The sequence below is a fragment of the Panthera tigris genome, chromosome D3 (genome assembly GCF_018350195.1).
Source record: "Panthera tigris isolate Pti1 chromosome D3, P.tigris_Pti1_mat1.1, whole genome shotgun sequence".
Taxonomy (NCBI): domain Eukaryota; kingdom Metazoa; phylum Chordata; class Mammalia; order Carnivora; family Felidae; genus Panthera; species Panthera tigris.
In genome coordinates this window covers 2,835,362-2,847,967 of record NC_056671.1, presented here as the reverse complement: position 1 = coordinate 2,847,967, position 12,606 = coordinate 2,835,362, and the positions used below count along the sequence as shown (strand labels likewise).

At 58.1% G+C, this 12,606-nt stretch overlaps 1 protein-coding gene across 1 annotated transcript; it reads right to left on the bottom strand.

Moving 5' to 3' along the window:
* Positions 1-1,793: 1,793 nt before the first annotated feature.
* Positions 1,794-12,143, bottom strand: LOC102953133 (transmembrane protein 132D). Its single transcript, XM_015541026.2, has 4 exons — positions 11,944-12,143; positions 9,523-9,799; positions 7,165-7,356; positions 1,794-4,472 (listed from the first exon to the last, which is right to left on the bottom strand). Exons 1-4 carry the CDS (start codon positions 12,105-12,107, stop codon positions 3,291-3,293), a joined length of 1,815 nt encoding a protein of 604 aa, XP_015396512.1. The 5' UTR covers positions 12,108-12,143; the 3' UTR covers positions 1,794-3,290.
* Between the last annotated feature and the right edge of the window lie 463 nt (positions 12,144-12,606).

The following is a 12,606-nucleotide window of genomic DNA, read 5'->3' as shown; positions in this document are numbered from 1 at the left end:
CTGTTGCATGAATGCAAGAATTTCACGTGACTTCTTTTTCTGTGGAATGGCCTTGGGGCTGCATTTGACTATTAGGGGAAAGGAAAAGTCAACCTTTTTCACCCAGCCCAGAGCCACGGTGGGCGTCCCTCAGGAAGCTGACATCTGAATGCACATGTGAGATCCAAAAAAAAGGACAGAGCAATTTTCCCCGCTGCAGCCCAGAGGGAGCCGGGATATACGCTCGCCTGCCACGGCTCTCACTTACCACCATCCGTCAGCAGGCTTTTAGCAGGGAATTGCACGTGTAATTTATTTGAAAATCCTTTCGGGTCCTGAAGGAGAGATACTTAGTACACAGTGCACTTTGTCACCATGTGTCAACATTGTCTCGGTGCACAGACCACATTACACCGTGTAAGAGTGTAATTGGATTGTGCTGGGCCCCTTCAATCTGCATTTTCATTTACCAGAAGCCGCAGCGTTTGGAGAGCCGTCCGCCTTGACGCCAGCCCCGCGGAGGGGGTCAGAGTGTGGAAAGACAAAGGACAGCCATAAAGCCGCTGAATGCAAACTTTATATTTACAGTCAGTAAGTTTATAAACATATATTACATCCTTACGACCTACAATACATTCTGCAGGGAGGTGGGTCTGGGAGCGGGCAGCGGCTGCTGTATTAAACGACATCACGCGGGTAAAAATGGAAAGAAATACAAGGAGGCCACAGAGAGCAAAGCCCCGTTATTGAGCAAAAGGGTGACAATTTAATTGTCCAACCAGACAAGGTGAGTAGACTTGGGGACAGGAGCAGGTGGCTTATGGCTGCTGGAATCCCAGTCTTAGAGCAAATGGGGAGCACCTCAGTTGCGGGGGGGTGCTAAGGTGGGAAGGGTGAGCTGGCAGAAACGACACCCATGATCTAAGGAGAATTCAGTTATATGCACTGGAGAGGGGGTGGGAGAAAGACAGAGGGGAGGAGGAAGGGGGGAGGAGGTAAAGGAGGTGGGAGGAGGAGGACAAAGGGGAGAGGAGGGGAGGAGGAAGAAGAGGAGGGGGATGGAAGGATGGGGAGAAGGGGAGGAGGGGGAAGAGGGGAGGAGGACAGTGGAGGAGGGGAGGAGGGAGAGGAAGAAAAGGAGGAGAGAGGAGGAAGTGGAGGGAGGAGAAGTGGGAGGAGAGAGAAGAGGAGGAGGGGTGAGGAGGGAGAGAAGGGGAGAAGGGGAGGATGAGTGAGGAGGGGGAAGGAGGGGAGGAGGAGGGAGAGGAGGGAGGAGGGAAGGGGGAGGAGGGAAGGGGGAGGAGGGAAGGAGGGAGAGGAGAAGGGGAAGAGAAGAGGGAGAGAAGGGGAGGAGGGGTGAGGACGAGGAGGGAGAGGAGGAGGAGGGAGAGGAGGAAGAAGGGAAGGGGGAGAAGGGAAGGAGGGAGAGGAGAAGGGAGAGAAGGGGAGGAGGAGGAGAGGGAGAGAAGGGGAGGAAGGGTGAGGAGGGGGAGGGAGGGGAGGAGGAGGGAGAGGAGGAAGAAGGGAAGGGGGAGAAGGGAAGGAGAGAGAGGAGAAGGGAGAGGAGGGGAGGAGGAGGAGAGGGAGAGAAGGGGAGAAGGGGTGAGGAGGGGGAGGGAGGGGAGGAAGAGGGAGAGGAGGAAGAAGGGAAGGGGAGAAGGGGAGGGAGAGGAGAAGGGAGAGAAGGGGAGGAGGAGGGAGAGAAGGGAGGAGGGAAGGGGGAAAAGGGGAGGAGGGGTGAGGAGGGGGAGGGAGAGGAGGAGGAGGGGTGAGGAGGGAAGGAGGAGGGGGAGAGAGGGAGGGAGAGACACCGAGCAAGCAGAGAAACAGGGTCAGCGAGACACAGAGACAGACAGGAAGTGGAGAGGAGAAGGAAGGCAGAGGGACGGAAAGTGACAGGGAAGACACCCAAGAGACCTGGCCTCTGTGCCCCAGGCCGCTGGCCCTCTCCCGCCCCTTCCAGCGTGGCGGGAGCTGGAGCTGGGCCGGAAGCCGCTCATCCCCCCCACCCCCCACCCCCGTTCTTAGGCTTCCCACGGAGGGGAGGGGGGCATTCCGAGTCCTTCGGATTCAAGCCACAGCAAACCTCTCAGGGCTGAGCAGGGTCTCCGTCTGCACCCCACGCACGGACGCCTTGGTCCCCCCACGTGTCCAAGCCCGCGCAGGGGTGTGGACGGGCTTCCTGCCCCGGCTCTCCCCGGCCCCACACCCCGCAGGGACGCCGGCACGTGTCTCTGTGGCCGCGGACAGGAGGCTTGGTGTGGCCGTCGCGGGGCTGTCCGCGAACAGCTCTCCCGTCTTTCCGGAGGAACAGGGGAGCCAGGGTCCCTTGGGGTTGAGTTCACCGCGAGAACCACTTGCCCGCAGAGACCTGCCTCTTCAAGAAGGACACGTGACGTTCGCCTGGCGGGGCCACTGCAGACTGTCCCCTGGAGCCGACACACCGGCCGTGGGGGAAGAAGGACGCCGTGAACGCTGGAAAGGCCCCCACTGCCCACGAGTGACCAACGGCTTTCAGAAAGGTGGCCGGGTGGGGGGGCGAGGACAGATTCTGACACAGTGAACTCGTCCCCAAAAAGCCTGGTTCTTGGAACCGGCCTGACATTCTACGCCCTGTATCCCGAGCTTACGAAGGGAGCAACGCCCGGACTGCTCCGAGGGGTCTGTTGGTTTCTTCTCCGCATCCAGTTACAGAGACATTTGTGGCCCCTCTGCCCACGTGCTCCCTTTCAGTCCCCGTCAGCAGCGCCCCGGTCCGTCGTTGGGCCGGGCTGGGCTTTGGGAGACAATCCGTCGCGGTGACCGCCTCCCAGGAGCTGCCTCGCCCTGGCCCCTGCCCCCGACCCGGCGCCCGGCCAGCTGTGCGTCCGGACCCCAGCGACACGCCGCCCCCCAGCGAGGCACACGCTTCCGCGGAGTCTTGGTCGCCTTCCACGGTCTGCACGACCGCACACGGGAGCCACGCGGCTTCGCAATCTCCCAAGTGCTGTGATTAAAGACAGAAAGAGGGCCCTGGGCAGAGGGGGGCTGCTTATTCCCAGAACCTTTCGGAAGCTCAGTGATTCAGAACTCGGTTTTTCCTGCAAGTTTTAAAAATCCTGCCAGGCACGGTGAGCCTCTCGGCACTGACCAAGACACCGTATGGTGGGACGTGTGCACGGGTCCCGACGTGGGGCCACCCCCAGGTGAGCCGGGGGCATTTTCCGGGGCTCTGCGGACAGGGACGACCTCATCGTGTCCGGTCGCTACGCTCTGTCCCCAAATTAAAGGCTGGGAGTTGAGTGCGAAGCAATGTGTGCGAGTGTCCCGGCTTACACGTCCTCACGTAACCTTCCCGCGTAGCGGTGTGGCTGTCTGCTTTCCCCAGGGTCCAGATCCCGGCAGACCCAGTCCGTGTCCTCACCACTGGTCGGGACGGAGTTCACGGCGGGGCATCCTTCATCCGAGGGGATGGTGGTGAAGGTGGTAAATTTCACCCTTTTCCTTTTTGAGGTCGGGGACGTTGGGGGCTCACTCTTCTGGTCCTTCCCGTCAGCAATGGTGGGTCCCGAACACTTGAACAGCTGCCCGTTGATGCTCTTCTGGGAGTTTGTGCTCAGGAGATACTTACTCTCCTCGAAATACATGTCCCTGTCAATGGCGGTGATCTGCTCATCTTGGGAGGAGGCGAAGTTAATGTGGTTCTCCAGCAGTTCTGACCGGTGGCTCAACCCAACCCAGTCATGGGAGTGACTCATACCTTCTTGCTCTTTGAAGGGAACCTGTTTGTGCCTGTACTTCAACGCAAAGGCCACACAATTTATCAGGAAGACCAAAATGGCCAGGCAGAAGACACCCAACAGGGCATACATGCCGATCTCCAAGTCGCTCAGCCCTTTGGATGCCTGTGTGAGGCCGTTCTCGTCCACTTCCCCATTGCTGCTGGGCAGGCCCCCCTGGGTCGGGAAGCTGGTGAAGTCAATGGGGACAGTCTGCAGATGGCGGCCGTCGTCTAGGAGGCTTTCTTGGTTCTTCTTTCTCTGGAAGGTTGACCTCTCTGTCGTGGACCCCCTTCCTTCCATGAGGCCCATGGAGGAACTCCCGTAGTACGGTCCCCCCTGACCCCCCCACTCTTGCAAGGGTTTTTTGGGTCTTCTGTCACTGACATTATTTTCTAGGTGAACTCCTGCCCCCGTGTGTCTGCTGTCACTGGTGTTGGGGTTAGCATCACTTTGGCCAAATTTAACTCTGACGTTGGCCGTTCCCACAGCCAGCACACTCTTCCGCTTGGACTTCTGGCACGATTCGCTAATAACCATTTCGACCTTGATCAGAGGACCCTGTCCCTCCGTTTCAGCGGCGATGATCGGCCACTTGACTTTGGGGTCTTGGTGGATGGAGACCACTTTCTCGTCCAGGGACGTGGTCATCAAGGAGAAGTCCTTCCCATCGTAGATATCCAAGGGGGTGATGGAGCCATCGCTGAACTGGACCCAGCAACTGATGGCTGCCTCCTGTCGAATAAAATAAACCAATCAACATGGCCCCAAAGCTCACCGAACACCAAGTCTTTGTAAAGTAGACATTCTGTGGCTAGGATAATACGACCAGAACAAAGGAAAACCTTTTAAACAGCACAGAAATAAGACACAAGACGCACGGGAGGTCACGGAAGAAAACCAACTCTTAGGAAGACGCAAAACCGACAGCAAACAACCACCAGACTGAAATGACAATGAACCCGGGCTCGTAATAAACACTCCAGAATAAGATCCTCTTTTTCCCTCTGGGGTGTGGAAAAAAAGACGGGGTTTTGAGGCAGGGCGAGATCTACGTCTGCGCAAACATAAATTGCAGGTCAAAGGATATTACTGGCTAGTGGGATCATTTGCAAGTGTTACACGTTTACGCGGAAAATATTTATTGGATTACTTTTTAAGTTGCTTTAATACCGAGTCTCTGCTCATTACTCACAACACAGATGAAAGCCCCTGATATGGACAGGGGCACACAGAGGAGTGTGGGCTTTGGTCCCGCCTCACCTGGGTCTACAGGACTAGGTTTGTACGCGTTTCCGGACCCAGCGTGGACTTGGGACACCAGGAGTCAAACCAGCCAGGGAGATAAAGCCAGCGCCATCTGGCTTTTCTTTCTCTGCCAGCCACTCCCCCCTCAACCAGCTGGGGAGATGGGGAGGCCGAAGGGCATCCAAGGCCAAGGTCTGCACCCATCTCAGTCTCTTGCCTTTTTACTTTGTTGCTTTAGACCAACTTTCCTTGGGACTAGGTGGACCAGGCAGACGAAATCACCTCCGATTTAATGGGAGTGGAGACGTCACCGTGCTTGACAGCGAACTGGTGGGCCCGTTGCCACCTGCCTCCCCCAGATGTCGGAGAACCTGCCCCACCCCAAGCCCGGAAGGATTACTAGCCTGGACAGGCACGTGATCCTGTGCACCCAACCCCGGGCCGACTGGACCAGGGATGAGACGCACATCTCAACAGCTCCGAGCCAACGGGCATCTCTCTCTCTCTGTCAAACTTGAAATAAGACAGACGGGACTGACGCCTTAGCTGTGGGAGGATGCGTGGGGGGCCCACAAAAATCTGGGGGATGAAGCCCCCCTCGCAGCAACCACAATGGAGCAGGGCTAAGCAAGTGTCTGGGGACAGCACTTATCTCCAGGAAAAGAAAAAGAGACAGACCAAAAGGAGGCGCGGCCACCGAGAGACTGCAGACACTCTTCCTCCTCTGAGCTCCTACAGCCGGGGTCCGTGAGAGCCCCCAATCCTGGTAATAAACCCCTTGTTTTCTTAAGCTCGCCTGAGTGGATTTCACCTGCTCGCAAGCCAAGGGCCCCTGAGCGTGACAGAAGCCAGTTTTGCACGGGGGCTGTTCAGTCTCTGGAAGCAGGAAGGAAGCTCCTCCAACGTGGCTCGTGGCTTCAGCTCCTTGGGCTCAGCCACTAGACTCTACTACCGGTCGGCATCGGCTTAGCCCAGCCGCTAGGTGCAAAACGCTACCGACACGGTGCAGGAGTCCCCGGACGGGACTCTGATTCGCCAGGTTCTTCCGATCTGCCACGAAATCAGAGCAGGAAGTTCAAATGCCCCTGGGCTTCTTGCAACTGAAATGTCAGAGCCAGGTGCAGGCCGGGACTAAGGGCCATCCAAGCAAACCTCAGGGTCCCCTGTTGAGCTCTGCCTGTTGGGAACATTAGCTCTTTGGCCTAATTCTAACTCTATCTTACCGCTTCCTTAACGCCTGGCTGGTGGTCCACTTGATTTTATCTCCCCTGAAGACGGAAAGCAGCCTCGGGGTATCTCTCCTTTGTGACCTGCACCTTGCTTCCTGCCTGGCATCCCGCCCTGAGAAAAAGGTTGGTCTTTGGCGACCATTCACATCTGCTACTGGAATCACGCCCTTCCCAGGGTTTTATAACCCAGACCGCTGCACGCACGGGCCACAGCGAAGGGGCCGAGGGACGCCTGCCGAGGAACACCCGGTGAGCGGTACAGGCGCGGGGGACGCGAAGGCTCCGTGTGTCCTGGGACAAGCCTGGCTCGGCTCGGAGCACGGGCACAGCCTCGGCGGTTCCGCGGGTGCGGGTGCCGGGGGAGGGGGCTCCCGTCCAGTAGGGAAGCTGCCAGGAACACCCCTGCGTGGGCTGGCAGCCTCCCCGCAGCCCCGCGGGAGGACAGTCCTGCTTCACGAGGCACGGGGCGAATCAACGGCCGGAGACCACGGCTTTGTTGCTCCGCAACAAACGGGGCGCCTCCGTGTTCCCCCTAAAAAAGAATGCTTGCCCCCCTCTAACGAGGGAGGAGCACATCCAACCTTTACAGATGGCCTATCTGCAGCACCCTTCGTTTGGAAACCGTGCCATCAACATGCAAACACATACACCGCACGATACACATCACACACGTACACACACAGCGCCCCGTTGGAGCACGCGCGTTGCGAATACGGCTGACATCCCCACGAGGGCCTTCTGCCCTGAGCTGAACTACAAACCTGGTGAAGGGAACCTCCGTCGCCCCAGACCTGCCGCCCCGTCTTCCTTGCGGGGACTCGGCAGCAGGCCACGGGCACCTCCCAGAGGCACTGCTACCCCACTGCTGGCCGAGGGGCAGCCACGCCTGATGGGCGACCCGCCTGCCGTGTGCCCCCACCTGCTGTGTGGCCCCAGCCCCGTCTCCACACCTGTCTAGGCCTCTGAAGCAGGTCCTGAGCCACCGCAGTGGCAAAGACGGCTCTGTTGCTCCCTGGGCTGAGCTGCAGGGAGAGTGACAGCCCGGTCACCAGCTGGACCCCGAGGTCTGTGATGGTCACCTTCTCATCCAGCACGGAGATGGTCTTTTCCGCCAAGATGGCATCCGACAGAGGTGACAGGATCTGAAAGGCAGAACCAACACAGAAGGAAAAGCTTTCTGTGGTCGCAGGAATTCCTGCACTGGCATCAATGATGCGGGTAGAGACAGAAGGATGAGCCAGAATGACAGAAACGGGTCTTTCCCTGGGATGCCTTCTTCCAAAAGATGTAGCTCTCTTGTGAAAACACGATGCACTTTTAAGCATTTTTATTTTCGAGAGAGAGAGACAGAGAACACAGATCCGAAGCAGCTCCGGGCTCCGGGCCGTCAGCACAGAGCCCGACGCGGGGCTCGAACTCGCACACCGTGAGATCTTGACTGGAGCCGAAGTCGGACACTCAGCCGACTGAGCCCCCCAGGCGCCCCTCCCAGCTCCCTTTAACCTGCTCTCCTGACACGTTTCTCAGTGCCTGTTGTTACTGATATTTATGAAGACATGTGTCACCGTGGCAGCTCTTCCCAGGACCCCCACGTGCCACCTTCCGTCTCTGGGTCTGGTTAGGACAATTTGAATGGCAGTCAGCATGACATAAGAGTCCCCAGGACAAAGTGGACAAGCGAACTTATAACTCAGGAGCACTCGGTGGGAGTAGGTAAGAGGGTCTCAGCAGCAGCTGTCCCACCAGGAAAGACTCTCCAGGTTTAACATGTGGGAAGCTGGCCCGTTTCCCCCTCCGTAACGCCTGATTCGCGAGCACAATGCTGTTCCCCTTGTGCCCACGCTACCATTTAGGGGGAGTGATTAATGCCCCGTGTGTGTATCTGGTTTCCAGGCATTAATTTAGCCTGTTGTAGACAGATTCCAGGAATTTAGATCTTTGGTTTAGATCTTTCAATTAAACGCCAACCGTGGAGGTTTCGAGCTCTTGTCTACGGGGCAGATATATTTTGTCTCACATAAATAAAACTTTAAAACGGAATTAATGGCCACCCTTAAGACAATCAGAGCATTTACTACAAAAATATTTCTCGCTTTTCTGGAAAGGCTGCAACATCTGGCCGTACGAGACTCGAGTTTTCGTCGGCAGCTTTAGGATATGAGCAGCAGCCCGGCCCTCACCACCGTCCGCACCGACCCCTACGGGGTTCCCAGCACTTGGGGGCCTGAGTCAGTAGCTGTCTTTCAGCTCACGCCCGGCCTGCTTTGCTCACAGTTACTTTCTCAGGTCTTAGAGGTCACTGGAGCATGTGACCCCTGGGTCACCTCAAACCCATTTATTTTCTTCCTTGAGTAAAATGATCTCTTTTAAATACCAGCCGATTTTCCAGAACGGACATGCTTTAAATCTTGCACAATCCAATACTTCCCTGACAAGGCCTCCTTGTACACAGCTGTGTCAGAAACCCCACTGAATGGCTAAGAGCGGGATCGGGGGCAGCCGCGGAGGAACCATGCTTGTTCTCAGACCAGAGGTAGGCAACTAACCCCAAGGGGCCGCCTGGAACAGCGTCCTGGGGAGTGTTTGTCTCAAAACTCCATGTTGCAGGAGTACCTGGGGTGCTCAGTCAGTTGAGCATCTGACCCTTGATTTCAGCTCAGGTGGTGATCTCAAGGTTCGCGGGATCGAGCCCCGCATCGGGCTCTGCGCTGACAGCATGGAGCCTGCTTGGGATTCTCTCTCTCCCTCTCTCTCTGCCTCTTCCCTCTCTCTGCCAACCCCCTTGTTGTGCCCTGGTCCTCTCCCATTCATTCCCAGCTACGGGTGCCCCCGACACCGTGGGGGCGACATAACTTTGTTCCTCTCCTCAGCACATTTCTGACATGCCCCACTTTTCGTCCAGCCTGGGGTGGGACCTCACACGGCAGGGCATCACGGCGGATGGAGAGCTGTTCCACGCGATGATGGGCAGCGAGAAGCCGCTGGCCGTGCCCACGGTTCCCACGAGGCTAGCTCGGGCCAAGAGCCTTCTCCCCGGGATGGTAACACCCGCCATGGTGTAGACAGACAGCGTATTCGGCTTTCAAACAAAACCCGACCAGAGGAGCTGTCCAGGGTCTGCCAAATAAATGCAGGCAACACGCGAGGAATCTCGAGATTCCGGTCACGTCATTGCACTGCTTGTATTATTTGGGGGACGATTTCTTTCACTCTAGAAATAGGTGTTGTCCTGAGCCACGACCGACCGTTCTCGTCTGGCCAGAGAAGAGGCAGGGATACAGAGGGCCCCTGCCTGGCGCGCTGCTCACCTGAATGGTGGTCATGCCGAGCTCCTGGCCAATCAGGACTTGGCCCCCTTGCAGCCTGGCGATGCGGGGTTCTTCCACCTGCGTGAAGTCATTCACCAGCTCCGTGATGTCCACCTGCCAGTCTGAGCCCAGCAGGTGGACCAGGTGCCCCCCGCGGTCCGCCGCCTCGGCCACAAACTGCGTCAAGACCCGCACCATGGCGTGCTGGTATTGGAGAGTGCACCCACGGCCCCCTCTCCTCTCGTCCTCCTCCTCTTCCTCGCTGTCCCGGGCCGGCCTGTCAAAGGGTCAGTTCAGGTTAACAGGTCCTGATCTGGGCCGACGGCAGGGGCTGCAAGGGGCAGTGGGCAGCGAGCCCAGCCCGGTGGGTACACAGGTGACACTCAAGTGTATGAGTCCTGACAGTCAGAAGGGGCTGTGGTGTGGTCAGCAGAGCTCCTAAGGTCCCCGGGGAGCCCCACCTCCAGGAACGTGCTTGGTGGAACCCCCCCCCCCTTTGAGTGTGAGCTGGAACCGGGAACCTTCCTCCAGTGCAAGACCACAGCCAATGGTAGGGGAAGTCGCTTCCAAGATTAGGGTCTGAAAGACTGTGACACGTATCCTTTCCTCGGTTCCTCTCTTGCTTGCTCTCCTGAAGCAAGCTACGGGGTCGTGAGCCACCCTATGGAGCTGGCCACATGCCAGGACAACGAGTGAGGAGCCAGGGCCCTCCGTTCCACGGCCCGGGCCGGCCGGCAGCCACGTACGTGGGCTTAGATGCAGAGCCTTCCCCACACGAGCTCCAGCTGACCAGACAGCCTGTGGGAGACCCAGCTCAGCCATGCCTGGACAGCCGATCCGGAGAAAGGGTGAGATCATACGTGTTTCCTTTCGGCCACTAAGTTTGGGGATACGTCATTAAGTTGTGCAGTGATGGGTAACTCCTATGACAGGGCTGGGAATGGTGGGAACGGCCCTAAAACCAGCACCGCAAGGAGGTCAGTGTTGAGCTCAAGGCAAGGTCACATGGCGGTAAGTGTAGAAAGGGCTGCCATGGTTCTGCTCGGGGGCAGATGTTAGCTGCTTCCCTCGTGTCTGATGCCTTCTACCCAGCCCATTCTTTCTGGCATGTCGTGGTCTCTATCTGAGCGACAGCCCCATTCTGTTGTCAGAGCTGAGCAGGACAGCCGTGACACTCTGCGTCTCGATGTGCCGAGATCAGACTCGGCCCGTCCTCGGGGGAGTCCTGGCACCCACCTGCCCTCGCAGGCTCAGTAACCCCTCCTAAGGCCGCCCTGCCACCTCCACATCAGAGACCCCGGCCACCAAGGAGAGGATCACTGCCGAACCCAACTTCCAACCACGCGTGGGACCCACGGCCTGCAAGCTTCCCCATCACCCAGCAGCACAAAGACTAACAGGGATGGAGCTCCAAGGGCAGGGATGTAAACAGAGGTCATCCCTCAGACCAGTGCCAGTCTCCTCCCCCGCTGAGCACACAGACACCAGGAGAGCTTCCTCCTCCTCTAATTCCGCGCATGCTCATTTTTGACTTTCTGTAGGTCGCCGGCATGCGAGTCCTCAGGCACGGGTTTCTCCGAGGTGACAAAGTCCCTGAACAAAGAGCCTGACCTCTTGCAACTCTCTTGGCATCTGGTGCCCGGTGCAGACAGAGGGGACCTGTCACTGGGGCGCCTGGGGGGCTCAGCTGGTTACGTATCTGACTCTTGATTTGAGCTCAGGTCATCATCTCACGGTTGTGGGATCGAGCCGCGTGTCGGGCTCTGTGCTGAGTGTGGAGCCTGCTTGGGATTCTCTCTCCCTCTCTCTCTGCTCCTCCCCACCCCCCCCCCAAATAAATAAGCTAAAGAAAAAAAGAAGACCTATCACCCTATCAGGCACCATCAGCACAAAGGGCCAGGCATGCAGGTCACAGACTCTGACTTCATCTCCCTAGGACCAAGCAATCTGAGAGCTTCCGGGCTGGGGGCATGGAGAGGTTGCCCAGGTCCAGCCAGAATGCATTCCCAGGTCCCCTCCTTCTGGTATCAGCCCATTGGTTCAGGCAGGGTTGACCTCTTCCTCCAGGGGACTGTGGACGAGGCCTCACCGGGCAGTGTATTCCGTGTCCTCGCCACGTGACTGGATCAGGGACAGGCACACAGCCCAAGGGAGGATAGCCTAACCCCAGGACTTCTGCTGGAGCCACTGGGGAGGAGAAGGACGCACCTTCTGTGGATGGAGTGCAAGTCTGGAGCCTCACGTAAAACGAATACGGGGCCAACACGTAGCAAACCAGGCTGAGAGGTAGGGAGAGATTCCACCCGTAAGGGATCCCCGGATCCACTCAGGCCTGAAATTAGCTACCCTGCAAATTTCCATTTTTAGCCGAGGCCTGTTTGGCGTGGGTCTCTAATATGGAGTCCTGATTAACACGCCCACCGTTTGTTGGAGACGATGGGCACCCTCCAGCCCTTGATCTGGTTGAGCTCGGTGTCCGAGACCTCGATCTGCAGCGGGAGCCGGGGCACCCACACCGTCATCTCCAGAGGGCTGCTCAGGTGCTGGTAGGTGAAGTTCACCACCACGTTCACCTTGCCTTTCATTTCTTTCCCGTTGACAAAGACGTAGTCACAGCGGTCAGACACCTGCGAAGAGGAGAGAGGGGGTGGGAGGGACGTGAGTTCTCACGGTATCTCATCGCCAAAGGAACAGCGGAGAAGGCGGAGGAGGCGGGGGGAGGTGCCCTCACTCGCTGAGGAATAAGCCATACTGGTTCGTACACAGGTGCCAACACAGGTGTCCTGCTGCCTCTGTCCCGCTGCACCTCTTCTGGCAGGTGGCCATTGGGTGTCGGGAGCCGTGCCCTCAGTTACCCGGGTGCCGCGTGCTGCCCACCCTCCTCTTGGCCTGCTGACCCCCCGCTCTGCCTGGTGAGAGGACCCGCTGTGCACACGGCCACCACCCCGAGCACCTCCTGGGGTCAGGCGGAGGCTAGGTTTCGCTGACACTACCCTGCTAGAAACGACACGCAGCTGGAAAGGCACAGCCTGGACACCCCCTCCCCACCCCGTCCGCCCTGCTGCCTCCTCCTCTAAGTGCAGC